This window comes from Poecile atricapillus, chromosome 6 (genome assembly GCF_030490865.1).
Source record: "Poecile atricapillus isolate bPoeAtr1 chromosome 6, bPoeAtr1.hap1, whole genome shotgun sequence".
In the NCBI taxonomy this organism is placed as follows: Eukaryota; Metazoa; Chordata; class Aves; order Passeriformes; family Paridae; genus Poecile; species Poecile atricapillus.
In genome coordinates this window covers 7138885-7166793 of record NC_081254.1, presented here as the reverse complement: position 1 = coordinate 7166793, position 27909 = coordinate 7138885, and the positions used below count along the sequence as shown (strand labels likewise).

General features: G+C 43.4%; 1 protein-coding gene across 2 annotated transcripts in view; it reads left to right on the top strand.

The window, feature by feature from the left end:
- PCDH15 (protocadherin related 15) overlaps window positions 1–27909 on the top strand; it is a 324226-nt gene that overhangs the window by 64626 nt on the left and 231691 nt on the right. For both annotated transcript variants that reach the window (XM_058841858.1, XM_058841859.1), the window contains exon 3: window positions 16029–16094. In XM_058841858.1, coding sequence (XP_058697841.1) covers window positions 16029–16094 — 66 coding nt within the window. The remainder of the gene's footprint in view (window positions 1–16028; window positions 16095–27909) is intronic.

The following is a 27909-nucleotide window of genomic DNA, read 5'->3' as shown; positions in this document are numbered from 1 at the left end:
ATCCATCTATCAAACAAAAGCCTCTTCTTACTCTGTAATGCTCTCTTCCACAGGATTTGATGCTGCCCCATTTAATTGAATTGGGATAGATTTCCTACCAGGAGAAAGGTACTTTGTGAGTGTCTCATAAGAATCAGATCTTATAGAATATGGTGTTTCAGTGAAGAGGAAGCTATAAACAAAATCTCTATCAACAAAGCCAGGAAAATAACATCTCTGAGTGATTGATGGCTGCTGTGGAAATAAATTCAAGGCTGTGAAAATTTCCTACAGTTGCATATGTTAGAAAAGATAAAAATATATGGGATGTTCAAATACAAATGATGTGCAAGTACGTATTTTGTATTATTTACAAAAGAAAAAAAAATAAAACAACTACCCAAAAAACTCAGTAAATGGTGAAACTGTAACTCACAGAATGCACCATGTCCAGCCTGGCCTTGGACACTTCCAGGGATCCAGGGGCAGCCACAGCTGCTCTGGGCACCCTGTGCCAGGGCCTGCCCACCCTCCCAGGGAACAATTCCTTCCCAATATCCCATCCATCCCTGCCCTTTGGCACTGGGAAGCCATTCCCCCTTGTCACACTACCACTTGTAATGAATCTCTCTCCATGGTTCTTGTCAGCTCCATCAGGCCCTGGAAGGTCACAATTTGGTCACCCCAAAGCTTCTCCTCTCCAGGCTGAACAATCCCAGCTGTCCCAGCCTTTCCTCCCAGCAGAGCTGCTCCATCCCTCTGATCATCCTGGTGCCTCCCCTGGACTCTCTCCAGCAGCTCCAGGTCCCTCCTGTGCTGGGCCCCAGGGCTGGGGCAGCTCTGCAGGTGGGGTCTCTACTGCAGAACTCATCCTGCTTCTCCATGTGCCATGTGGCTTGGAAACACAGAGCTTTTCTTCAGAAATGCTCTGGACTAATTTCTGGGTGAACAGTAAAAGCATGGAATTATTTTAAAATGAATATTATATTTTAGTTGAGAAGTAAAGGAGGAACACTGGCCCTGGGCTCCCAATGACATTGAGGGTCCTGTGGCCATTGAAAACAGATGTGGCCTTTATTGCATCTGCTCTTTGCAATCTCTCGAAGGTTTCACTGGTGGTGTCCATCTCTCAAACCTCCAGTGCCCATCCTGCAGGAAAGCAACATTATTTTTCATTTAATGAGCTCGGGCATACAAGCAATTAAGAAGGTGTAATCAAATGGAGCTAATCAGGATGACACAGCCTTCTGCCTCTGGAATGCTGCTGCAGTCAACTGCTCCTCATATCTCCAATTTGATCTGTTTAGGTAAGAAAATAGATGGGGAGACAGGCACAGACAGTGATTTTCCAGCTCCAGGGACTGAGCACTTCCATTTCCAAGGCTTGGTGTTTTTATTGTGCTCAGGAGATGGTGATTTTACAGGTGAACAGAGACTCTGCTTGTGCAAGAAACCTGAAGGTACCGGAGTATTTAAAATATCATTGAACTTCTCAGTGTCCAAAATCCTTCCACATAATCACTGACCCCACTCTTGTCTGCTAATTAAAATAGTTATGAACAAACAGCCAGGGAAAGGCAAACTGTGACTGGCTTCAGATAAACAACTATTTTTTTCTTTATCCAGAATTAAACCCATCATGAACCAGAATGTTGCTCCCAACCAAAAACAGTGCCTAATTTTAAACTTAAAGAATATGAACAATCACAGATAGAAAATAATAGAGCTCCCAGAGCTGTGCTCAGTTGTTTTCTCACCAACCCTGTAGGTAGAACCCTTGTATAATTAAGTACTGGAGGTCTGCAAAGAAAATGCCTTATCTGCTTGTTCTTCCCTTGTAATCAATGGCTTGGGATTTATTGTGCAGCTGGCTAATACAAAATTAATCAAGCTCTCTATTTCAGCCAGCCTGGAGCTGGAGCAGAGGCTGAGAAGCTCCGTGTCAGGTGTGCTGCTTCTTTATCAGTGTCTGAGGGTGAGATAAAATCAAAAAATAGGGCTTCAAAAACTGAAAGGAATTAGGAGGGGAAGAGTTTGGGCATTATTCAATGCTAAGAAGACTTTAAATCCTACAGAAATACCCATGCAATTGTTGTCTCAACTGCAGGATTATTTCCTGTGCTATCTCTGAGGGGAAAACCTTACAGGAAGGATTTGAAAGCTGCCCTGAATCCTTTTATTTCCAGCTATTAGAAATGAAACTGAGTCCAGCTTTAGGCTTCACTTTGTCCTCCTGCTGGTGGCTTCTGTGTAGCCTGTGGCTACACTGTAGCTCTTTACGCTCTGTAGCTACTACGCCTGTAGCTCTGTCCAAATTACTCTTGTATTTTTTATGAATTATAATTTGTACAGCCAAGAAAAAACACATTCTTTTTGCTGCCCATACTTGCTGGTGGAAAACTTCCCTGGATGTGCACCTGCATTGGGCTGACCTAGCTAGGACGCCTCCTAATCCTGTCCTTTCCAGGCAGGTGCTGCTTGAAGAAGGATTTTATGTGTCCCTAGGTCTTTGAAAGGATCACTGATCTGCAGAGGCTGAGATTCCTTTGGCATTTCGTATTTTCCATAGGAGCCAAGACAGTGAGCAGAGTTGTATCCTTACAAGGACAGATGATCAGTCTTAATTTCTGCCAGCAAATATACTCATTTTGTATATATTTATTATTATTATTAATAATAATAACAATAATGATAATTTTAAAAAAATTATTGTCTTTGTAACAAGGAGCTGAGTTGCATTTTATGCTAATTTACATTTGTAAATTGAAATAAAATTAATGTACATAGGTAAACAAATACAAAATGCAAGTTCAGCTTCTTTCCAGCACCAGGAGCAGGTTTTTTTTTCTGCCATTTCATAGAGTTTCATAAAGTTTGGAAAAGCCCTCCAAGACAAGGAAATCTAAGCTGTGCCTGATGCCCACTTGTCCCCAGCCCAGAGCACTGTGTGCCACATCCAGCCCTTCCCTGGACACCTCCAGGCATGGGGACTCTACTGCTGCCTTTTAGGGAATGATATTTTTTCCATGCCTTCAACTCTCCCAAGAGTGGAGCCAGGCAAAGAGATTTTGATGGTAATCAGAATGTCCTGTAAGGTGTTTATTTTTAAAAGTGTTTTCTAAAGAGATAAAAATGGAGAAGTAAATATTTTCAATTGCTGGAGTCAATATTGCAAGGGATATGAAATGTCTTTTCCAATGCAGCAGAAATCCAGTGACTCTCTCCTTGCAATTTATCAGTTGGTTGATGATAAAGGTTTCAGACAGCAGATGAGCCATGTTTACACTTTGTTTTCTTGACATTATTAAAGAAAAAGTAAGCCACAAAAAAAACCCATCCTGACTAAAGTTTCTGGGAGAAGCCTTTCAGAGTTTAAAGACCCCAGAGTACACACAGCAGCATCCATGACAGGACAAGGGGGAATGGCTTCCCAGTGCCAGAGGGCAGGGATAGATGGGATATTGGGAAGGAATTGTTCCCTGGAAGGGTGGGCAGGCCCTGGCACAGGGTGCCCAGAGCAGCTGTGGCTGCTCCTGGATCCCTGGAAGTGTCCAAGGCCAGGTTGGGCTTTGGAGCTTGGAGCAGCCTGGGATAGTGGAAGGTGTCCTTGTCCTGGCACTGGATGGAGTTTAAGGTCTCTTCGAACCCGAACAAGTCTGGGATTCCACAATCAGCCTCTCTGATTTTAGCATCACTTTTTGGAATCCTCTCCAGATGGATGCTTGGGACAACTGTGAGCTGTCAGGTGCTGAGTCCAACAGTCCTTTGTCCCATCCCATAATTCCTGCCTCACAGAGTTGCTTTGCAGAGGAGATACCTGTAAACCTTCCATTCATTAAAATAAATCCTAAATTGGATCAAAGGCGATCAAAATCTCTCACTATTTTGCAATTTCCAGACAGTTTTGGATTAATAGGGCCCAAACATTCCAAAGATGAGGATAAGGAGATTGTGCCAGGAGTAAGAGAGGATGCCAGAGATCTGTTTGTCCATCTCAGGATGTGGTTTGCTTATTAAACAGGTACTTAAGAAAAAAAAAAAAATTCCCCCTTCATGCTTTTCATCTAAAGGTTTTTCTAAAATAAAATTTGAAGAAAGTACTGACTTTGCATTGCCCTTTTCTCCTTTCTCATCCTGCTTTTTTTTTTTTTTTTGGGTTGGGTTGAGTTTTTTTGCAAATTGGGGGATGTTTTGTGAATTTACCTGAAAGCGTGAATGATAAAGTGTGAGACAGGAAGCCTGTAATACATTGTGGACTGGGAACAATTTTAATTATAAAACTAAGATAACCTTGGTTTTTACTCAACAAATTAGATCTCCAAAGTGTGCAGCTCACCAGGAGAGCCACAAATAACTGTCTGTAGCTCTCCAGCACTGAAGTCCTCGTTGCTTTCCTAATTAACTCAGACTATTTGAACACAGGCTGTCCCTAGAATGGTCAGAAAGCAGCTCAGGCTTCAATTATTGAACCCATTGGACCATAATTAATTACCAGACACTTCCAAGGGTGACACTTCCTGTGAAGTCTCCTTATTCTGCATTATTCATGGATGGGGACATGCAAATGGCTGGGACTCAGGAGCTGCACGATGTCTTAGGTGCCTTCACCTTTTCAGAGGGGAAGAAAGGAGTTTCTGCATTTGACTTTGGAGCCTGCTTTCTCTTACACTTTTGCACTCTGGGAGGGCAGCACTTTCCATGTCCTCGGCTGAGTAACTGTTCCATCCCTGACTTGGTGTCAGCATCTTCTGTGCAAAATGAGGTAACCTTATGAGGCCACAGGAACTCCGTTGTAAGTAGGAAGTTCATTCCATGCCATTTCCTGGGTTCTGCCACTGCATGTGTGCCTGGAAATGGGCTTAAAACCAACATTTTGGGCCCTTCTGGGGCTTTTTTGATTGCTAATTTTTGATACTTAAAACCTATAAGCCTTTCAAAAGCACAGCACCCTGTCTTACCTCATGAGTGTTCAGTGGGAATTAAATCATGGTTTAGTTAAGACACAATACCAGAGTACAGCCTTTAAACATCCAGTCCTCAGTGGATGGATGTTCCTGCAGGGATGGAATGGAGAATTCCCTGGTTTCAGGTGGATCATTTAGGGCAGTCCTATGAGTGTAAGATGTGTTCCTCCAGAACAGTGTTGCATTTTTGGGGAAAACCAGAGGAAATTGCATTGTTGTAATTAAGATGTACTTGTGGCAATCTGTTTGTCTGGGTATTTTTAGCAGTGTCTCAGGGAGAGTTTGAGGAGCTGAGGGAATTGTGTGTCTTTTAAGAGAAGGGGATGTCTGGGGATGGTAAAGCCACATCTTCTGCCATTGCTGCTTGAGGTCCTGATTAAATTACAGGAAGATGTTGATCAACATTGCCTTCATTAGAGATGTCAGGAGAGAGCTATTTATAGGCACAATATGTAAATCTCCCCAAATAGGTGGCTAATTCCCTGGAACACAAACAATCCTAGGAGTGGCAGCTTAATAAGCGCCCATTTTCTTGCTGCTGGAGACTGGCACCAAGGGGAAGGTTCTGGAATTGTTGGAATATTTATAGCCTGGAAGAGGTGACTTCACAGGAGCAAAACTGTTTCTTCTACTAGACAATGACAACTTGATTCATTTTTTAAAAATAACATGTGGATATTGCTAATTTTTTAGGTTGAGGGGAGGGTTTTAAAATCTTAAAACCCCAAAGTTGGAGGTTTCATGTCTGTGTAATTATTTTCTACCCCAATTTATAAAGTGCTGCTTTTTAAAGGAAGCCACTGAAATCACAGCCTCAAGAATACATTAAATGGTATTCACATGGCATTGAAATATTCTAAAATTTGACATCTGTTTTTACAGAGAAGCATATTCCTGTATACATATCAAAATTCTGTGGAAGTTTTTTCCCTAAAATTATGCTAATAATTACTTTTAATGCTTCTTGCTCTCACCTTAGCTCATGTCCATCAGTTCCGTGGAACACAAACTGAGGTTTTTCTGTGCCTGTTGTGGACGTATAAAAATATAGACTGAAATAGGAGAAACTCTTCAGGGCAAGATGAGAAGCCTCATTATTAAATGTGATTTTCAACTTCCATACTTAACCTAAGATGTAAAACTGGCAACTTTACCCTCTAGGAACAGGACAAGGGTGAATATTATTGGCTCACCTCATGTTTCAGTTAATAAATGCTGATTTATTTTATTTTAAAGAAATTCCAAGAATAGGAAATCTTAGGAGTATCTCCAACTGCTTTTCCCAAGTTGCTTTTACTACTGGTACTACAGCAGTCAAAATTTACTTTAAAAGTTGCTTATAGTGCCAAGAATGAGTTGAAGTTCCAATATTAGAAATTTTTCGTCCTCCTCTATGAGAGTTCTGTTTTAAATGCATTACAGGCATAATAGGTAAAATGCAATCCCAACAAATATTGAAAATAAGATTAAATTTGAATGCTGGGGACATAGGAGTGGTTAAAAGCGGGTTTAATCAACTTTTGAAAGCACTTTTGAAGATATTGCAGCTTCTCTCGACTCATGTAGTGCTTTTTAATGGTCTTAAAAATGACTTTTGGTAATGGTAATTTTAGCTGTTCCTTGGCATAGTATCATGTTTTTATGTGCTTTACAGTGTTTTCAGGCACAAGTATGATTTTAAAGACTCCTGTCAACTCCAAAACTGCTTGCAAAATGGGGAGTTATTTCAGTCTAAAAGCACAATGTCTGAAAGAGGGATAGCTCTTCATTCTTCTTGAGCTGTAAAAATAAAACAGCAATGCACAGCATTGGCAGGGCAATTTGCATGTCCCAAACCCTTTAGAGATACTGTATCTGTAAATAAAATAAAGAAAAAAAAAAGTGGAAGAATGGCAGAATAAAGCTATGAAATAAATTGGATGATCAGGCTGTGTGTCCTGAAATGGAAATGGAGATTTTCATAATGCTCTTTATTTGCTTTTTGTCCTTTTGCCACTGTCTTGTACCCCAGCCTCACTTTTTGTCCAGTTCAAACCAAATCCAACCCCAAATTCACCTCTCCCTTGAGCCTTGGAATGTCTGAGCTTCAGATTTTAGAGCAATTAATTTTGATTGAAGCACACAAACTCTGGAGGTTTAAGCAGGATCTCAGACGCGTCCGAATCAAGATCAGGTTAGCTGGGGTGCCTTCCCAGACTCTCCAATTAGGGATTTCTCTCAGGAAGAGCTGAAAATAGCCCATGAAAGCCCTTCTTATGCCATTTTCAATGCAGTGCCATGGCAGCACAGGCCAGCTAATGTAAAGGTTATGCCAAGCTCCTCTGAAATTGCCCAGCTGTGGAGCTGAATGCTCACACAGGAAACAAGGCGGGGCATTTTCCCCTGCAGTGGGGTTGCTTAGTTACTCAGTTTAAATGTATGTCTCTATGTGGCTCTTTATGAGGATCCTCAGTCTGTAAATCAAGTTTTAGAGACTCTTTCATGGCTTTGGTTTTCCCCCTGAGTGTTAGTTACTGAATGGAAGTGGAGGTAAGGACAAAGCACCGCTTCCTTCAGGAGCAGCTGGGGCGTTTTGGAGGATCAAGTGCAGCTGGAAACAGAAATACCTGTTCAGGCAGAGAGAAATGTGAGGTGCTCTAACTCAGCCTGCAAGAATTTCACTCCTTGCCTCTCCAGTTTGGAGAAGCCGCTCTCGCTTTCCCAGGCATCGCCTGCTCCCGGGGGCTTTGCTGGGGGTTTCAATCCATAAAAGACTCCAGAGTGGAGGTTCTAGCACTGACATGCTGAGGTTGTGACTGATAGAGATTTCTTTAATTGGGCTCCCTCAGCAGCTTGTCCCATCACCAGGCACCTCAGGGTCACAACTGCCCTCGTGGCACTCGTTGTGCTGGCAGTGTTTCAGTGAATCAGTGCAAGTGTTCTGGCCTTGTTCCATCCTGGATTTTGTGTGTGCCGCACTCACAAACTAATTTCCAGCCAGTGGTCAGGCAGAAATCAAGTGTCTATTTCCTCATTAATAAGTTAATTCCTTATTTAAAATGCTACAGTATTATCACTGACTCAGGCTTGAAGATGGGACTTGGTGATTCTCACTTTGTATCTCCAAGACTTCTGTAAATGTTTGATGGGCTTAACCATGTAGAGCAAATGGGGAGAAAAGCCTTTGAATACTTAAAAATTACAGAATGTTTGGATTCAAAGGGATATTAAAGATCAAAAATTCCATCCCCTGCCATGTCAGGGACACCTTCCACTATCCCAGGTTGCTCCAAGCCCCAGTCCAACTTTGCCTTGGACACTGCAAGGGATCCAGGGGCAATCACAGCTGGTCTGGACACGCTGTGCCAAGGCCTTCCCACCCTTACAGGGCACAATTCCTTCCCAATATCCCATCTAAGTTTCCCCTGTGTCAGTCTGAACCCATTCCCCCTTGTCCTGTCCCTCCAGCTCCTGTTGCAGGGTCCCTCTCCAGCTTCCCTGTATCCCTTCAGGCCCTGGAAGGAGCTGAGAGGTCTCCACGCAACTTTCCCTTCTCCAGGCTGAGCAGCCCCAGCTTTCTCAGCCTCTCTTCATCTCTGACTCTCCAAACCCTCTTTCATAAGCTCTTTTCTTCCCATCTCCATGATGGAAAGGGTCATGGTTGAAGAAAAGAGCATCCATGAAATTAAGATAGTTTGCATTGTTTAATTCTCACTAGACCTAAATAAAATGCTTATAAATGCAGAGGGGAAAAAACAAACTATAACAAATGGTTTGATATTAACAAAATTACTTTTCACTGTCCTCTAGGTCCTAGAAAAATGCCCTCTGCTTTTTTCTAACCCTGCTCCCACTCTTTGGAAAATAATTTGGATTTGCTTGCTGGGTCAGGCTTTTTGTAGTACCAAACAAGTTGTCATTGCCTCGTTCCCACAGAGGTTCTCTCCATGTTGGATGCTGAGTTATCCAAGGTTTTTTCTTTCACATGCATATCAAAGAAAGTGGCTTTAGTGACTCCTTGAAGAATTTTCCATTTTACCATTTGTCTTACTGACAGCACACAGTCGCTGAAGTGTATCAGAGCCCTGAACTCGCCATAAATTCTTGTTTGTTGCAGTGTTTGGGGATGATAAAGTGGTTTGTTGGCAACACAGAGGGAATAGAAGGTCGGCAGGGAATGGTTGGATGCTGCTTCTTCCTGCACCGTGATAGGATGGTACTGTATGAACAAGCTGTGACTTGTTCAAATCAAGCTTGCTCCAAGATGTGGATACTGCACACTCTCATGGATTCAGGAAGAGTTTGGAAAAATTAACAAAAGGCAGATTTAAGGGTTAATACATTTGTTCTTTCCTATCTTGGGGAACAGCCCAAGTAAGGGATTGAGGCTGAGGAGCCTTCCACAATTACTGACAAGGTTTAGAGTTTGATCCTCATTTCAGTTAAAATTAAAACATAATTTTTTATTCTGCCAACAAATAAAATAATTTCTTAGAACAGTTAGTGGGTAGGACTTTATTAAATGGAAAATCTTTTAAATTGGGCTGAGTATATGCTCGGAACTGAGTCAGGGGTTTGAAATTGCCCATTGCACTCCCTGTGGCTGTTTAAATAAAAACAAACGGAACAATTTATCTCACTAAATAAAAGCAAACTTGAATATAAGATAAATAATGAAATAACTCAGAGTAATGATTAAGTGTTTCTGCACCAGCTGGAAGAAGAGTTGGTGATTAGCATATGGAAGTGGATTTTTTCCCCAGTTTTATTTCAGGAATCCTCAGAAGGAGATTGCAGTTATTTCCACAAATTGTGTCCCAGGAAGGTTCAGGTTGGCTGTTTGTTTTCCCAGGAAGGTTCAGGATAACTGTTTGCCCATGGCAGGGGTTGGAGCTGGAGGATCCCAAAGGTTCCTTCCAGCACAAACCATTCTGTGAGTCTGAGAGTCACTCCAGTGATAGGGAGCAGGAGACAAATGTGGAAAATCCTGTGAAAGCCCTTTTTGGAGGAACTTGACCCTCCAGAAGTGGCAGTCCCCTGGCAGAGGGGCTGCTGAGGATGCAGATAGCCATTCGGATGGTGGGAATGAAGAAACAAGCTCAGGAGGAGAAAGAGAGCTGCTGGAAACTGCAAACTCCCATAGTTGTGGGGCAGTGTTGGTTGGAGGGGTCCTTTGGCTGTCAGGGAAACCTCAGCTTGTGTGATCACGGTGTCACGGGGTGACATTGGAAGGGACCTCCAAGACCATCCAGTTTTCCCCCCTGCCATGGGCAGAGCCACCTCCCCCTGGAGATTCTCACCTCTCACCTCTCAGGTGTCTGCTGAGCTCTGGGCATTGCCTATTGGTTCCTCACACTGGGAGTTTGTTATTAGCCACTTCATTAATCATTGTTTTAATTTTTATAGATGATTCTCTGTGTTTTTAGCTGCAAAACAGAGAGAATTCCTCCAAGGAATAGAAATGCTGGATAGGAAGGGGATTTCAAGGGGTTTTGAAGGTGAAAGGAAGATGATCCAGGAGGTCTCTGCTGGGAAAATACCTGATTATCCAAATTGTTGTGTTTGTCTGTGCTCAGGCTGTTTGACCTTGCTGAGCATCTCACCTAGGACAGTGATTGAGGGTTTCCTCTGAGCCGTCTCATTAAAAATAATTAGAAATTAAAATAATGAAAATTAGCCAGCAGAAACCAAATAGAGATGAGCCTTGACCCTGTTACATAGAGAGTTTGCTAAAAAGGTTCTCACTTTGCTCCCAAGGAGAGAGGCCCTTTATTTATCCCCTTCTCCTCATTAAAGAAGGGTTAAGCAGAAGCACTGTTAGGAAAAAACAGTGAAGTTAACAACAGGAACAGAAATTATTTGCTGCAAGGTCGTAGGAAAGCCTTCAGAGCTTGTTGTTTTATTTAGTAAGTTCTATTTCCCTTTTCTTTAAAGAGTTTGGGGCAGGGGCACTGCTGCCTCAGGATTCCATTTACTAGCATTGCTGCTTAAACATAAAATGCATCATGAAAACTGTAGGGAGGGAAGCTCATTTATGGAATGCTTTTCCTTTTTAAAGTGTGTTTGATTTATCATGATTTGACTTCAAAAACTACTCCATTATGCCCAGGAATTTCAAGGACAACTTGTTTTTTGTCGAGAAAGTTGGAACAGAGGCATGTTCTGGTAATACATTCTGGTAATAAACTGCAGTATGAAATTGGAAGAGGTAAAATAATGGCTAAAATAGTTCTACCAAGGAACACACACTGACATGGGGCACCTTTCTGCTCTTTGGGTTTGAAGTCTTGTGGAAATATTTACTTCCTAAGTCACCTTTGGGGCTGCAGTTATTCTGCGCTTGTTTAGGTTGAATAAGGCAGTCTTTGTGCTGAGTGCTGAAATAATTTCTGTTGAGGATCATTTAAACAAAATAATGGAGAAAAAAGTTGAGAGAACTGGAGTGAGTTCTGAGGAGGCCATGGAGATGCTCCAGAGGGCTGGAGCCCCTCTGCTCTGGAGCCAGGCTGGGAGAGCTGGGGGTGCTCACCTGGAGAAGAGAAGGATCCAGGGAGAGCTCAGAGCCACTTCTAGTGCCTAAAGGGGCTCCAGGAGAGCTGGAGAGGGACTGGAGACAAGGGATGGAGAGACAGGATACAGGGAATGGCTTCCCACTGGGAAAGGGGAGATTTGGGTAGGAGATTGGGAAGGAATTTCTGTGAGGGTAGTGACACCCCAGCACAGGGTGCCCAGAGCAGCTGTGGCTGTTCCTGGATCCCTGGAAGTGTCCAAGGCCAGGTTGGATGGGACTTGGAGCAGCCTGGGATGGTGGAAGGTGTCCCTGCCTGTGGTGGGGGATGGGCTTTAAGGTCCCTTCCCACCCAAACCATTCTGGGATACTCCTAAAAATGGAGCCTCTTTCATGTAACGTTACTGAGGACAATTTCCTAAGGGCCACTGCTATTGGTGTTGCTCTTTAGCTTAAGGAACTTACTTTTTCCTCCTTGCTAATTTACCCAGGTGTATTTCCAGAGAGCTTCCATTTTCCTTGATTAAGTAAGTTCCAACTTCTATTATCTTTATAGGACAGACTCTCCATCCTCCTGATGATGGGAATAACTTTTCTCTGCACCTGGCTCAGTCCAAAGATGTTTTTTCATGTCCCCAGGAATTCCCATCATCTCTGGCTGGTTCCTGCTTATACAACACAGTACATGAGCTTAGGGTTTTTGAAACCATATTGCTGCTTATTGATAATGTTTTTTGACAGAAAAAAAAAGGCACCCCCATTTATTTACAACATGCCACTTGTCTTCAAGGTTTTTCGTTAAAATTATTGTCTCTGAGTTGGAAATTTGTGTCAGACTGCACTTTTAGATTTATCTGTTCAGTGTGTGGTAATGGATGTGGAACTGAATCTTTGCCTTTGTTAGGTTTGTTCCTGCAGAAGAGAAGGGTGAGGTGACAGTGTCTGAAAAAAGAGATTTGGGTAGTGCTGGCATGGTGAAATTATGTAAAATAATCTGTAAACTTTTATCTATACAATGAAACATTTTTCTTCACAAATTGGTGTCGTGGTTAGGTAATCCAGAAGTTTCCCACTCACATCCTGCTTCTTTCGGTTTTATTCCTTCCCATAGTTGTGGCTCTTGCTCTAATCTCTTCTTTTCACTGAAATTTGTCTCATGGTAAATTCTCTTGCTTTACCTGCTCACACTTGCAATAAATCCTCTGCAAATTGCTGAATTTCACTGGCCAGCCCTGACTTTTATCTGAGACTCCCGAGATCCACACTGGAATGCTAGACATTCCTTTTAAATGCTGAACATTCCTTTTAAATGCACTGTACAATATTTTGTTTATCATTCTGGAAACTCAGGTGTGTTTGATGGAAAACCCAACTTTGGGAAAAGTTGTTAACGTGAGTATGTGATTTGGCTAGTAATTTGGATAAATTTATTGAATAGAAATGAGAAGTTTGCTGGATTTGGCTGAAACTTTCACTGTTACACTCAGCAGGAAGAAAAGATTATCATGGCAACAGACATGAGGGGAAAGCTCATGGAGTTTTTTAAAAAAATCATGATTATTCTTTTAGTGAGATATATAAAAATTGTTCCTGCTTTGGATTTTTATTTGGATATTTGGTTTTCAGTTTTATTTTTCTCGTCACTGTGGTATGTGGTATAGCAGGGCTATTCCTGAAAACAAATTTGCAGTAGAAGTTTCTATTGTTGAGCTTCTTTGCCCTAATTAAGAGTTTGTTGAGGGGTTCTTCAGTTCCCCAAACCCTGAACCTCTAGAAAATGATAACTACATCTCTAGAAAAAAGTCAGAATTGTTTTTGATATGGCCCTGGAATGCTTATTGTATTCAGTGAAAAAAATGAGAGCAGGGAAAAAAAAAGGTAAAAGGCCATATTTCATATAGATAATGCAAACTTTTCTTATCTTCCCACACAATGTGCTCGTAGGAAACTACAGTGGTATGAAAGATATGGTTTTCCAGGTGATTTATTTGTTCTGTTAATGCCTGCAAAACAAAAAGCTTTAAAATAAAATAATAGTTAATTTTATTCTTAAAACCCAAACAAACAGAAAATTTTCAATTGTTATGTATTAAAGTAGACCATATAAAGATGAAAGAAATAGTAGGGGAGAGTTCATGCATTAATAATTTTGTTTAGACTGCCTAAGGCACTTTGAAATGGTGAAGGGGACATGGAGGTATTTGGTCACAATATTTGGGCTTGGCGAACTTGGAGTTCTTTTCCAACCTGAATGATTCTGTGACAGCAAATGCAGTGTGGTGGTGGATCTCTCCAGGCAGTGAGGAGGGTGAGTGAGGGGCAGCCACACAGCAGCTCCCTGTATTTCTCAGTATCTGTTTGGGGGGAGGGATCCTGCCCCTGTGGGCAGCCCTGGAGGCAGCTCTGGAGTGCTGTGTCCAGCTCTGGCTCCTCAGCACAGCAGGGCCAGGGAGCTCCTGGAGCGGGGCCAGCGGAGGCTGCACAGCTGAGGAAGGGCCTGGAGCATCTCGGTGCCCAGGAAAGGCTGAGGGAGCTGGGGCTGCTCAGCCTGGAGAGGAGCCCCAGCTGAGAGGGGCCCTCAGGCCTGGCTGGCCCTGGCTGCAGGGAGGGCTCCCAGCAGGGCCCAGCCTCTGCTCCGGGGGCCCAGCAATGGCACCAGAGGCACGGGCAGGGCCTGATGGCAGCAATTCCCCCTGGCCAGGAGGCAGAACTTCTTCCCTGGGCAGTGCCCAGCCCTGAACACATTGGCCAGAGAGGCTGTGGGCTCTCCTGCCTGGGGCTGTGGCAGAGCTGTGTGCACACAGTGCTGTGCTCTGGGAATTCCATCCTTGTCCATATGGATGAACAGACTCAGGGAGTGCCGTGCTCTCAGTCCTTCCCCATGGTGCTGAGATGTTTGGCCTTGCAGTTGAACTCCTCAGGGCCAACACGAAGCTGCTGCTGGAAGAAAACCCAGTGTTGTAGAGGCGTCATTTAGGGGCTTCACCTAACTGGAGATCTGTGAAATGCTTCACTGTTCTCACCTCCCTTTGTCCGCCTAGTCTGTGCTGGGGTAATTACAGCCTCTAATGAGCTCCAATGTGGGTCCTTTGAAGTCGACAAATGTGTAATTTTTACCATAAGATGGGAAATAGAATTTCCCTCAGCTTGCTCTTGTCTTTAATTTACAGATGATTTTCTGTTGGGATTTGTGTGTAAAAAGTACACCTCAAAAAAACAAAATAAACCAGTAATACCTGAGTATTTATGTCCTGTTTTGAGTCCAGAATGTGATTAGAAGGTACCATTTCAGACAAACGTGGTTTGGCTGGGCTGCGCATCAGAGGAGCCTCTTAAGTCTGTAAAATGGTGGGCAATCTCAGATAGTCCTGTGTGGTGAATTAGGAAGGAGAATGCTTGTCTCTTTTCTCACTGAGTCAATTAGGCTCTTGGAAAATTTAAAAATAAAATCTCTTCCTAATGAACTTTTATTTCCATGTGCTTTAAAGGGGATAGTGGTTTTCTGCTCTTTAATGTAGAAAACCTGATTGGTCCTAAAACAGTCATCACATGTTGTGATCATGCTTTTATGTATTTTAAGGCTACACTTATGCGTTTGCTAGCTCTGCTTGTGCTGCTTGATATCTTTGAACTTCTCTTTTGAGTAAACCAACAAACTCTTATTTATTTTCTTTCGTTATTCTGCTCTGCTTCCTTTGATGACTCTAAACCTTTGACTCCAGACTGGCAATATGAGGGTAAGATGGCAAAATATGACTTCCTGAACATTGCTCGTCTGCTTTTCATTTGTGTTCTCCTTAGAGTTATTAAAATTCCATTCACTAAGTAGACCCTTTTTGTTGCAATTAAATTCAAATTATGTTTGTTTCTGTTGTGAAACTTTAATTATGATTTATACCTTTTAATCATTCCTTTGTTATTTCTTTGGTTTAAATTACCATCATATTCCCTGTGTCCTGACAGACACTGAGATTCCTGGTGGGATCTCTAGAGCAAGACACAAACAGATTCATTAGTGTAGCCATCCAACTGGATCGTGGTGACAACAATCTTTCCCTGAGAGGGTGGGCAGGCCCTGGCACAGGGTGCCCAGAGCAGCTGTGGCTGCCCCTGGATCCCTGGAAGTGTCCAAGGCAAAGCTGGACGGAGCTTGGAGCAACCTGGGATAGTGGAAGGTGTCCCTGCCCATGTGAGGGGCAGGGAATGAGATGGGCTTTAGGGTCCCTTCCAACCCAAAGCGTTCCAGGATTCTGTGATTTGAGGGGTGTGTGTTCATGACATATAAAGTAAGAGGAAAAAACATATAACATTTTTGGTGTTCAAGTGTTTTAAATATGGATCATACCTGACATCTTTTGTCATCACATCCTCCCTTGCTTTACAAAGTTTCTCTGAGTAAGGGGTAAGCAAACAGCTCTGATTTTGTACCTTTGTGAGTGTAACTTTACTATCATTTGTAGCTCATGTCGGCATCACACTTAAGGGAATACTTGCCTTCAGCATGCCAAATATGCTGACTTTAAAAAGAAATCCTTACAACAAAACCCCTGAGATCCTACTTTTGGAACAAGAAATAACTCTTTTTTTCATCTTTATAGATTGCAAGTTGGCCAGAACAGGTCCTCCAGCCACAATAGTTCCCATTGACGAGGAGAGTCGCAACGGTGAGTGCCCCACAGTTATTTAGAACACAAATTATTTATAACCAGTCTTTAAGGCCCTTGTTGCAAATAGACTTTCTTAATTTTTCTCAAGTCAGTGGGATGGTACCAGAAGGCAAAGTTCTGATTAGTATTTGATTTTGTTCAGGTAAAGCTGAAATTTTACTCTGCGTCATGAAAGGTGTGTAAACAATGTGATCTTCTGGATTTCCCGCATGGTTTTTGGAAGGTTGCTTGTTGGTTTCCTCAAAGTTTAAGAACATAAATTTATGGACACTTTATTTCATTTCTGAAATGAAAGAACTTGGTTGTAGTAATGGAAATTTCAAAAGAAAATGAATGTCCCTTTTTTTCAGTATTTTAATTCTCCTGACAAATCATAGAGTCCTCAGATTGTTGATCTGTGGCCTAAGCATTGCATTTATGCAGAGTCTTGTGATGGGGTGAAGTGCTTTACCCTGTTACAATCAGCTGTTACTCCTGAGAATAAGTTACTGCTCTTTCTTGCTTTTTATTCTGTGTGTTTAGGGTTTTGGGTTTCTTTAACCTTGCAAGCTGGGCCTGTTTTTGTGCTGTGTGTGGTTACGGTTTATCAGATATGGGTGCTTGAGATGGTGAATAAAGCCAGGTAATGCTGCTGGAACCTCTCTGCTGTTATTTCGGGAGGAATTCCTTGTTGGAGTTGCTCAAAGTCAGAGGGATAAATGCATTTATAGATAAAACTCCTCAATAAACCAATTTTTAACACACCTGTGTGCTGAAAAGCTCTGGTACCGTGGTGGCTGTTAAAACTAGGCTCTTTTCCCTCCTCCTGGGGTGATTTTCCCTGCAGTCAGGAGTGTCCAAAGGAGGGCTACGAAGATGGATGTGCTCTTTGAATCAGATGTGTTGGTTCTTGGCAAGTTGCTGTTGTGTGCTGATGTGTTCCAGCTTTGGCTTGCTCAGTTTTGGTGGAATGACCCCCTTAGCTGAGATAGTTTGGCTGCCAGAGCTTGTCTCTTGTAGCCTTTAATCCTTCCTACTCATTAGAAATAAATCTGTACTAACAGCAAGGGGTTATAAATTAATCCAAACCAACTTGGCCATCCAAAAAACCCTGTGAAAACCTTTGGAAAGAGAGGTTGAGGTTGTGGACTCCTCATCCCTGCAAGTGTCCAAGGCCAGGCTCAACAGGTCTTGGAGCAGCCTGATCTAGTCAGAGGTGTCCCCGTCCACAGCAAAGGAATTGGAATGAGATGAGCTTTGAGGCCCCTTCCAACCTAACTCAGTCTGTGATATAAAAGTTAATAATGAATGCATGGTGTTCTACATTTCTAGTGACCAAACTTTATACTGGGATTTCCAAGAGATGCAGAAATAAAAATCCAACTGACTTTGTTCTAGCCTATACAAATATGTCTCTAGCTCACTTAAAGTGTGAAATCCCATCCTTATTTTAGTTCTTGCATGGCACTGTTACTTCCAAGGGTCTGTTGTTGAGGTTGGGATGGCTTTTCTAAGGTTTTGGGATGAAGATCTCAAAACAGTGGCTGGGACTTTCCATTCCATCATTGCATGTTGTCATCGTGTTCTGGCAACACAATAAACAGAAAATCCTATTCTTTAGAAACAGATATTTAGTTCTATTGTGCCATGGCACATTGAGCTCAATCATTCCTAATTCACAGGAAGCCAGAGACCAGCAAATCTCACAGAATAAAAACATTTTCTCAAATAACTGTTGCTTGTTTTCATAGTCAGGCACACAGGTACCGTGCCTGACCTTTAAAGATCTTCTTGAGATCAGCAGAGATGTTAAGATTTGACAGTTTCCTGCCATGGGATGAATATCTCTCTATATCAAGTAATTTAGGTACAATAGTAAATTACATTACAATTGTCCTCATGTGAGCAATCCTGGAAGGAGTGAATGTGACCTTTCTTAAGGAATAAATGAATTATTTTATGATTTTTGCCTGTGTTGAACTGAATTGGGTGATAGTATTTCAGATCATATTAACAGCAAAACTGAATTTTTCTGTATGATTTTTATAGGCAGAGAGTTATTTTCGCCCATGGATTTATTTTTATTTAATTACTGGATTTGAGGCTTGTTTTAAAGACTGGGTAAGCCTTTTTTCTAGGTCAGACTTTCTCATTGTCAGTGTACCCCAAGGTTTTGGAGGCCTACATGTGGAGCCATCTTTGCTTTTTCCTTTCAGATGAACAGCCTGAAATTCTCAAGGGCTTCGAATCTTGGGGCAGGGTTTTTGATGGAAAGTATTGGGTACTATTGGGAAAGGTCTTCTACAAGGCAAGATTTAAAGATTTAGAAATTAAATTAGAATGTTGAAGAGAAAGCAGAGGCTGGGGTAGAGGAAACGGGCAGACCAAAGTGTATTCCCCTAATGTGAGGACAAGTAGGAACTGGCGTCTTAATGCTCCATCCAGAACAAAAAAATTTCCAGTTAGGAATGCTTTGTGTTCTTTACCATCCTAGAAAAATCAGTCAGTGTTGGTGTGGTTAGATTTTATTTTGGTGGGTTTTTTTCTCCCCACTTCCCTTATGATGGTGTGAGTGCTCTAATGAATAATGGCAGCAAATCCCAAAACCTCCTGCTCTCTTCCCTCCATATTCCTTGGGGATGTCTGACACAAGGAAGTGCAGCTTTCATGGCTGTAGGTGGGTCAAGTGTTATTTTTCCACCTTTTCATCTTCCTATTCTCCCAGCAGCAGCCTTTCATCAGCCTGCCTTCCTGGGGAGGCAGAGGATGTGTGATCGTGCTACAAATCCCCTTCCATAACCCTCTGTGGGGAGGGACTCATGGGGAATAGGGCACAAAAATGCAGTAAACAAAGCTGTGGGGTTTTTCCCCCCTAATTCTGTTGGACCAATTTATTTGCAGGTTTTTTATATGTAATGCTGGAAGAACAGACCTCATTGCTGAGGCACATTGATGATTTCCATTCTGGTCCAAACTGCTTTAACTTGGTTTTCAGGGACAATCAACAAGGATTGAAGAAAGTGTCCCCAGAGCCACAAAATCTGTGGTGGGCTTAGGTGTGCTGATAGGGATGGGGAGTGATGGCGTCTGAATATTCATTACTCAATTAAATGTTCAGTGACCACCAGGGCAGTCTGGAATTGAATTAATTAGCCCTAAAGAAGGAAGAGTCCTGCTATCCCAGGCATTTTGGCTAAGGGGAGAAGTTGTTTAGTAAAATCAAGTTGGAAGGTTGCTGTGGCTGAGCACAGGTGTATCAAGAAATGCATTCCTTAAAAGCTGTGGCTCGATGTTCATTTCCTACTTTTTCCTCCTGTTTCAGGAAGATGAATTAATGACTTGAAGGTGCTTCAGCCTTGGAGGGCTTTTCCACCTAAATGATTCCATTGTATTCTTGTACTGCCTTCATGAGCATCTCACTCCTTAATTTTAAATAAAAATATTTCCTCCTATTGCTTTCTATCATTCACAAATCAGCTGTATGAAGGAAAGTCATAAGTTTTACCATTTCAAGGGATTCTGATGACAGCATTTCCCAAGTTTGCAGTGCATATGTAAGTCTAAAAAGACACCGAACTGTGATTTTGTCTTGATTTTTCTTATTTTTCCCATGAAGGCACTTTGAAGACTCTGCATTTTGCTTTTATATGTATTGTAGTGTTTCTAGAATTGAAAAAATTAAAAGTATTATTTTATATGTTGTTATCATTCCTGTGAAATGTTTCAAGGGAGAAGGTGCTTCAGTTGATTTTTAATCTAGTTCATGCCATTGTCTTTATGCCTCTCTGCCCACACATTGATTTTCCCCACATGTTTAGACAATCTTACAGCTGCCTGAAGTGTTTATGAATGATTTTGGCCAGCTTTTAACCATTCTTTTCAAATTTAACTTCACCAACCTGGGATCTGGTTTGTCTGGCAATGGAGATGTGGTGTGGTGTGCAGATCTAAGGTATTGCAGACAATAAATAAACCTTGGAATTTAATCTGGCCACTTGTAGGCAGAGGGTCTAGGCCCAGTCTGGGCATTCAGCTCAGGGTGAAGTCGAGGGGGATGATGTGATTTTACTGATGAGTCTCAGCAGTGTTTTGCTGAATCTCTGGGTGCTGATGCTGTTCTGTGGTCATTAATTCCAGGTTTAGAATACTAGATTAGCCAGCAGTACAAATCTGAGCTGGATCAGGCTGAGGCCCATAATAACATCTGCTCAAATTAGGCCTGACTCTGTGGAGTTTTTTCCAGCTTTGTGTTTTTATATAGGAAGAGAGGTGATCCATTAGATATAATAGCTGCCAGATTGAGTAACTTCTGTCAGAAGCTGTTACCCTTGTGGAATGCTCTGGACAAATTCTAACAGAAGAATTGGATTTGTATTGATTTATGTGCCCCATGTGGCTGCTGCTGGGGGCTGAACACTGTACCATGTCACAGGGCTGTGTAGGTCTACTCCATTTGCTCGTCCCTGGGCTCATTTGGGAGCCTGGAGGTTTCCTGTGGATGTTGCTCTAAAAGGATAAGGACCTGGTAGTGCTGTGGGTGACAGCTGGCAATGCCCTGGCCCCCAGAAGCCCTCTGTGCCCTGGGCTGAGCCCCAGCATGGGCAACAGGGGAGGAGGGGATTCTGCCCCTCTGCCCCTGTGCTCAGGTGAGACCCCACCTGCAGAGCTGCCCCAGCCCTGGGGCCCAGCACAGGAGGGACCTGGAGCTGCTGGAGAGAGTCCAGGGGAGGCCATAGCGATGCTCTGATGGCTGGAGCCCCTCTGCTCTGGAGCCAGGCTGGGAGAGCTGGGGGTGCTCACCTGGAGAAGAGAAGGATCCAGGGAGAGCTCAGAGCCACTTCCAGTGCCTAAAGGGGCTCCAGGAGAGCTGAAGAGGGACTGGAGACAAGGCATGGAGGGACAGGATGCAGGGAATGGCTTCAGAGTGACAAAGGGGAAATTTAGAATGGATGTTGAGAAGAGATTGTTCCCTGGGAGGGTGGGCAGGCCCTGGAACAGGGTGCCCAGAGCAGCTGTGGCTGCCCCTGCATCCCTGGAAGTGTCCAAGGTCAGGTTGGACAGGGCTTGGAGCAGCCTGGGATAGTGGAAGGTGTCCCTGCCCATGGCAGGGGTGGAACTATCAGCTTTCAGGTGCCTTCCAACCCAGACTCTGTGGTGCTGAGAAGTACTGGCTCTAGGTTTGGATTGTTCAAAGCATTCCTGTGCTGTTTAGGAGTGTGCTGGTTAGACTTTGAGAAAGGGGTTAAATTGGGCCATGGAAATCCTCTGGCAACAATGAACAATCCAGGAAAGTTTCTGCAGCAGGACTTCCTGCTGCTGCCTCCCTGGCTGGGGGTGGGAAGCCTGTGACAGGGTGCAGGTGCCAAGGAATCAAGAGATACCCAACTGTAGTTGACTTGGTTTATTTTTCTAAATGCTCTGGTCCAAGAACTCTCCACAATTTCCTCCATAATTTACTCAGCTAATAAATTACTTCAGTGTGATGAAATATGGAATATTTTTATTTTTGTGTAGCTTCTGTTTATCTTTTTTCCCCATTTTTCATGTCAGCAGCTCATAGGTGTTGCTTCTCAACTCTGCCTCCAGGTGCTTCAATTAAAATGTGCAGGAGGAAGTATCACTTCTTTCCTGACAATTTGATTTAGTTTATAAATTCATGAGATGGGAAAAGAGGACAAAATTTATGGAAATTATTTTTGTTCCATTCCAGCCTGTTTGTTCATTTCTGCTTCGAAATGATGTGTTCTCCAGATACGTGTATTAAGGATTTTATTGGGAAGTAATGAATCAGTTTGTTGTCTAATGCTGTTTTGATGCCATGGATTTAAATTCTCATGTTCTTCATGTAGGACAAATGTGTAAAGACTGAGGAAGCTGTAAAATGAATTGCTATATTATTCTACTTCTATTTATCAGCACATCAGCAGTGGTTGGGACTTAAGCAGAGCTACTGATAAAGCTCTCTGCAATTCTTCTCTTTCAGTTACTTTTTTTAAATTTTGTCTTAAAAAATATAAAAGCAAAATTTCAAAAAGCAGAAGCTAATTTGGGATGGAAGTAGTAGAAAAAGTTGTCCTTTTAGAAGCTGATTAATTCTTAAGGGTAGAAAATAAGGATAGAGTTGGCAATATTTAATCATTTTTTATTCATTGCTGTCTGGACAAATATGCTAACCTGTTGTTGGTGCACTTGGGAGAGGTGAAGCAGAGGTCCTTAAATTAACTTCAGGGATGAGAGACAGAAGTGATGTTTCAGTGGCAAAAATTAGTAATTAACTCCATTTTGAGGTAGGGGTAATTGTTGTGGATCACAATTCTGCTCTGTAATGCTAAGGCCTTTTCAAAATGTGTTGGGATTTCCTTTTTTACTGGAAATTCTCCTCAGAGTGACTGGAATTTTTCTGAACAGCTCATCTATGACAGTTTGAGTAGTCAGAATAAATTATTCAAATTATGGTACGTGATCCATTCATATTCCCAGGTTGTCTATTTACCTTTGCCAATAAAGAACTTCATTAGTTCCTCTGATTGTTTCTTCCATATAGTTTTGCAACATCAAATGTTGTTTCAGTAGCGATGCTTTTTGATTGTCTTCTCAGTCCCGGTAAAGCAGTGCAAGAATTGGAGGATCTGATACATTTTAAGGCTTTTTAAAATCAGTTTTGCTCCAGGGAGATGATGGTTGTGATTGGTGCCCAGAACTGCAATGTGCTTTCCAAGTGTTTTGGTATTGCTTTAATTTTGGGGTGCAAAACGGAGCCCAAAGCAGGGTTGATAAGTCTGGGTGAGGCTGCTCCAACCAGCTCCCAGGAAAAGTCAACCTGGGTCTGTTGTCCCATGGCAATGATTCCCACGGAGCTGTCCCAGTTCTGAAAGCTCAGGTTTCCTCTTGTGCCATTAGCAAAGGTGTGACACTGATGTCAGAGAAAATGCATCTTCTGCTTCCTGAGGAATGGTCTTTTATGTGAATTCTTTATCAAACTACGCAGTTCCTATCCTGCAGCTCAGAATCCATTTGTCCTTCCTCCCTCAGCTCTGGTGAGCTCTCTGGGCAAGCGCTCTCTTTCCAAAATTCACAGCTTTACTGGTTCTTAGGTGCAGGAGCTGCTCAGTCAGGAATCTGCTTTTTGGACCTGCTGGGGCTCTGCTGAGCCAACTCAGCTCTCAAAATTCACCTTTTCTCAGCTGAGTCCTGTGTAGGAATCCCAGACTGGTTTGTGTTTGAAGGGACCTTAACGCCCATCCAGTCCCACCATCTGCCATGGGCAGGGACACCTTCCACTATCCCAGGTGGCTCCAAGCCCTGTCCAGCCTGGCCTTGGGATCCAGGGGCAGCCACAGCTTCTTTGAGCACCCTGTGCCAGAGCCTGCCCACCCTCCCAGGGAAGAGTTTCTTTCCAATATCCCATCTGGATGATTGGAGCCATGTCAGTTCTTTTCCAAGTCCACTTAACACCAGGAGACACATTCATCACTGTGATGGGCCCCCCAAACTTGTCTCCTTCTGTCTCTTTGTCAAAAGAATTCCCCACCTTCTCTTGTTTGGAAAGGAAGTGTTTGATTGAAATGGACAAAACTACACTAAAAATGAGACATGCCAAAGGGCTGTGGAAGTGCTGGAAGAGGGAAGGTTTGCATGCAAGTCCTGTTGCAGTACACTGAGCAGGATGCAAAGGGTGGTGTGCAGGCAGAGGGTGGGCCTCTTCCTGCTTCCCTCTGGAGCACAACAGGGATATAAAGAATTGATAGAAGATCCAGAAAGTGAGAAGCTGAGTCATTGTGGCACCTGTACAGGGCAGAAGTTCATCCTTGTGTTCAGGTGGAACTTACTGGGCATCAGTTCCTGCCCATTCCTCTGGTGCCATTGCTGGGCCCCCGGAGCAGAGTGTGGTCCATGTCCAGAGAGGCTGTGGGGTCTCCTCCCTGGGGATATTCCAGACCCATCAGAACACAATGCTGTGCCCTGTGCTCTGGGATGGCCCTGCTGGAGCAGGGAGGTGGCACTGTGCTCCTTTCAGCCTGAGCCATCCTGAGATTCTGCATCTCTTGAGAGGTGCCTGAGAATCTTGGGAAGTTTGTCCCCCAGGACAAAATTTCCATTACTTTTCTGAGATGCTTTCTGTAAGCTAGGCATGCTTTTGAAAAATTACTTCCTTCCAAGGAAATCTCACCTAAATTTCCATTTAAAACGATGATATAACCCCAGTCTCTTTTCACACCTGGGTGAGCAGGTATGGCTTTACATTTCCCATTCTTCAGCATGTGTCTGGATGTGGCACTGGGAGCATGGATCTGGACCAGGTGATTAATGAGCTGTCCTCAATGTTTTCATAACCCTTTAAACTCTTCCCCCAAAAAAGGGGGAGGGGAAGGAGAAAACGTGGGGAAAAAAATGGCTTTATAATGGTTATGTCCCAGCCTCCTTTAATTGCACTAATTTTATGTTGATCTTAAAATGGTGGATAACTGCTTAGTAATTCATGGATAATACGTTTCTCCCTCATATTCCCTGTGTTTTTAAGCAGATTGCTCCAAAACATCAGAGTTTTTCTCTTTATTCCAACTTTGAATCACTAATAAGAATCACACTTAAGTTATTGCTTGTTTTGAACAGCAGAGTGCTTGGAACAGTAAAATAATTCAAAAAATTGATGGATTTCAAAGCCCTACTTGGCTGAAACATAAATTACATTTGTTGGTTTATTTTGTTACACAGTCTCATGTGAAAGCTTGTATCCTTTTAAATTTTCAAAGTCATGCTAATCAAGCCAAATGTTCTGCTCCGTGGCTCTGAGAGATTTTTTCTCCTTTATTCAACTGTCATTTTTCATCATCACTCTGCTATTCCACATTTTTATCCTATTGACACAATTGTTTAGGAACATAGAGCCTGATTAAAATAAATCATTAAGTCTGGATCTTATGGCTATCTCTAAGTTATACCATTACCTCGATCCTAGGGATCATTTTCTCTTTCTGATAAGTTCATTTTTTTCTGGAGATGTTTGAGGTAGTTGTCTGGAGGGGCAAGTGGTCCTTCGTTTAACCAAGGCCAAGTGATGATGCTAATCCCAGGGCAGCCCCTGGGATTGATCCAGGCTGGGGATGAGCAGCCCTGGAGAAGGACCTGGGGGTGCTGGGGGTCAGAGCTGGGACCCAGAGCCCCCCCGTGCCCTGGGCTGAGCCCCAGCGTGGGCAGCAGGGGAGGGGGGGATTCTGCCCCTCTGCCCCTGTGCTCAGGTGAGACCCCACCTGCAGAGCTGCCCCAGCCCTGGGGCCCAGCACAGGAGGGACCTGGAGCTGCTGGAGAGAGTCCAGGGGAGGTCATGGAGCTGCCACTCTGCTCTGGAGCCAGGCTGGGAGAGCTGGGGGTGCTCACCTGGAGAAGAGAAGGCTCCAGGGACACCTCAGAGCCCCTTCCAGTGCCTAAAGGGGCTCCAGGAGAGCTGAAGAGGGACTGGAGACAAGGCATGGAGGGACAGGACACAGGGAATGGCTTCCCAGTGCCAGAGGGCAGGGATAGATGGGATATTGGGAAGGAATTGTTCCCTGGGAGGGTGGGCAGGCCCTGGCACAGGGTGCCCAGAGCAGCTGTGGCTGTCCCTGGATCCCTGGAAGTGTCCAAGGCCAGGTTGGACTTTGGGGCTTGGAGCAACCTGGGATAGTGGAAGGTGTCCCTGCCTATGGCAGGGGATGGAACTGCATTATCTTTGAGTTCCTTTCCAACCTGAACCATTCCATGATTCCATGAATATTTTACCAAGTTTTTGCAGAAATATGTATTAGTTCTTTTCAGAAGAATAATTATACGTTGCTGCTACTAGGCATAAAATTTTATTTCTCAGGATGGTTTATGAGCCCAATGAAAAACCTGGCACATGTTGCTTCTGAAATGCACTGCTGAGCATTCATGTTGGGCCTATTATTTTGTCACTTTCACAACAGGTGAAGTTTAAAAAAGCAGTTCTGTGACAAATTATCTTCCATGCAAGGAATTAATAGTTTTTAGAAAGGGCATCCCTGAGGAAAGCAGCAGCAGGGAGAACCACGTTACTTTTCAAGTGTGTCTGTGTGTTTTGATAGTTTTTGTTTCTTTTACTTTTCTTTTTCTTTTTTCCTTGGTTATTAATGCCATTTCCCCTCACACTCAGCTCCCCATCCTCTGTTTGATGCATCCAAGTCTTTCCAATAATTCCTCCCAGCATACAGAGGGCTGGGGGAGAGAATGCAGTGCTGGCCTGAGATGTGTCCCATGGGGTTTCTTCCCCTCTGTGGTGGATAATCCTCAAGTCTGATGAGGAGGAGAAGACAACTCAGGGGGACCTTCTTGCTCTCCACAACTCTCTGACATGAGGGGGCAGCCGTGGCGGGAACAGGGACAGGATATGGGGTAATGGCCTCAAGCTGTGCCTGTATTGAGGTTGGGTATTGGGAAAACTCCTCCCTGAAAGGATTGTCCAGCCCCAGCACAGCTGTGCAGGACAGTGGCAAATCCACCCATCCCCAGAGGAATGTCGCAGCTGCATGGATGTGACACTTGGGGACATGGGTTAGTGGTGGCCTTGGCAGTGCTGAGTTAAGGGTTCAACTCAAAGGTCTCAAAGGTATCTTCCAGCATTAATGATCTGTGATTTTCACCTGGTTGTTCCCTCTGTTAACACCTTTGTGTCTCATTTGTTTACAAACAAAACTCTTACTGAGTCTCTTTGGGGATTCTTTTGAGAATGATGGTCCCTCACTGCAATTAGCTGTTGAATGTCCTAATTTCTTTCTAAATTTTGTGGCCTGTGAGTTGCTCTTCCTATCTGTCAAAGGTCACTTTTTATCTATTTCCCTTTCCAGAATTACCTCTGCTTGCCCCACAGATCAGAGACTCCTGGGTAATTCCCTTCTGGATTTGTCTGAGTCTCCTGGGGTCTCTCCAGCCATGAAAGTGTCCAAGGCCAGGTTGGGTGTGGCTTGGAGCAACCCGGGATAGTGGAAGGTGTCCATGGCAGGGGGTGGAACAAGAGGGGTGTCCTTTCCTACCTAAACCACTCCATGATGTGGTAGCTGTATCAGAAGAAGAGGCATATATCTAGTTCCAGATCCTTTAGCAGCTAATTTGAGGCAAGATTTGAATTATCTGTCTTTTAGGATTAGAATTAATGAGTTTTTTGTAAACTGTATCTCATCAGATAGTAAGAAGTTTCCCAGTGAAGGAAGGAAAGAGGGTCACCAAATGGTTGATGTTTATGGTGTAGTTTTCTACGCACTCATGTTCTCCCCCTTGGGTTTTTGTGGGAAAGAAAAGGTTTGGTTTTTTGTTTGGCTTTCTAAATTGGGTAAATGAAAGCCATTTGTTGTTACTTATTTACTAAAGAATTTTCTGGTGTTTTTTACCCTTGATGTTTTTATAATATAACATTAAGCCTGTTGTCCCACAGAGCCTGTTTCTCTGTGGGTCCTCACGGCCCCAGTGGGGTGTCAGCACTCATCTCGCCAACAGGAATGTCCTTGGAAGCATTCCTTCCCTTGCCTTGTCCTTGCCTTCCCTTGGCCATGAAGGATTGCAGTTAATTTCTCCCACTTCTCTTGTAAAAGCAAAGTTCTGATCTAAAAAATCTTATGTTTTCCCCAACATTCAACTGTGTTCAACTGAATTTTTCCAGCCTGGGAATACCAGGATCTGCATTTCCCTCTAAGCTGTGTGTGCAGCAGGACAGGGGAGTTCTTTGCTGGGGATCCACAGGCTGGGCTCATCCTCCTGTGTTTGCTCCAGGTTTCTGGGAGGGATTTCACCTCCACCTGTCATGAGATGCTGAGGGACTGCCCTGGGTTATAAAAACCCTTTC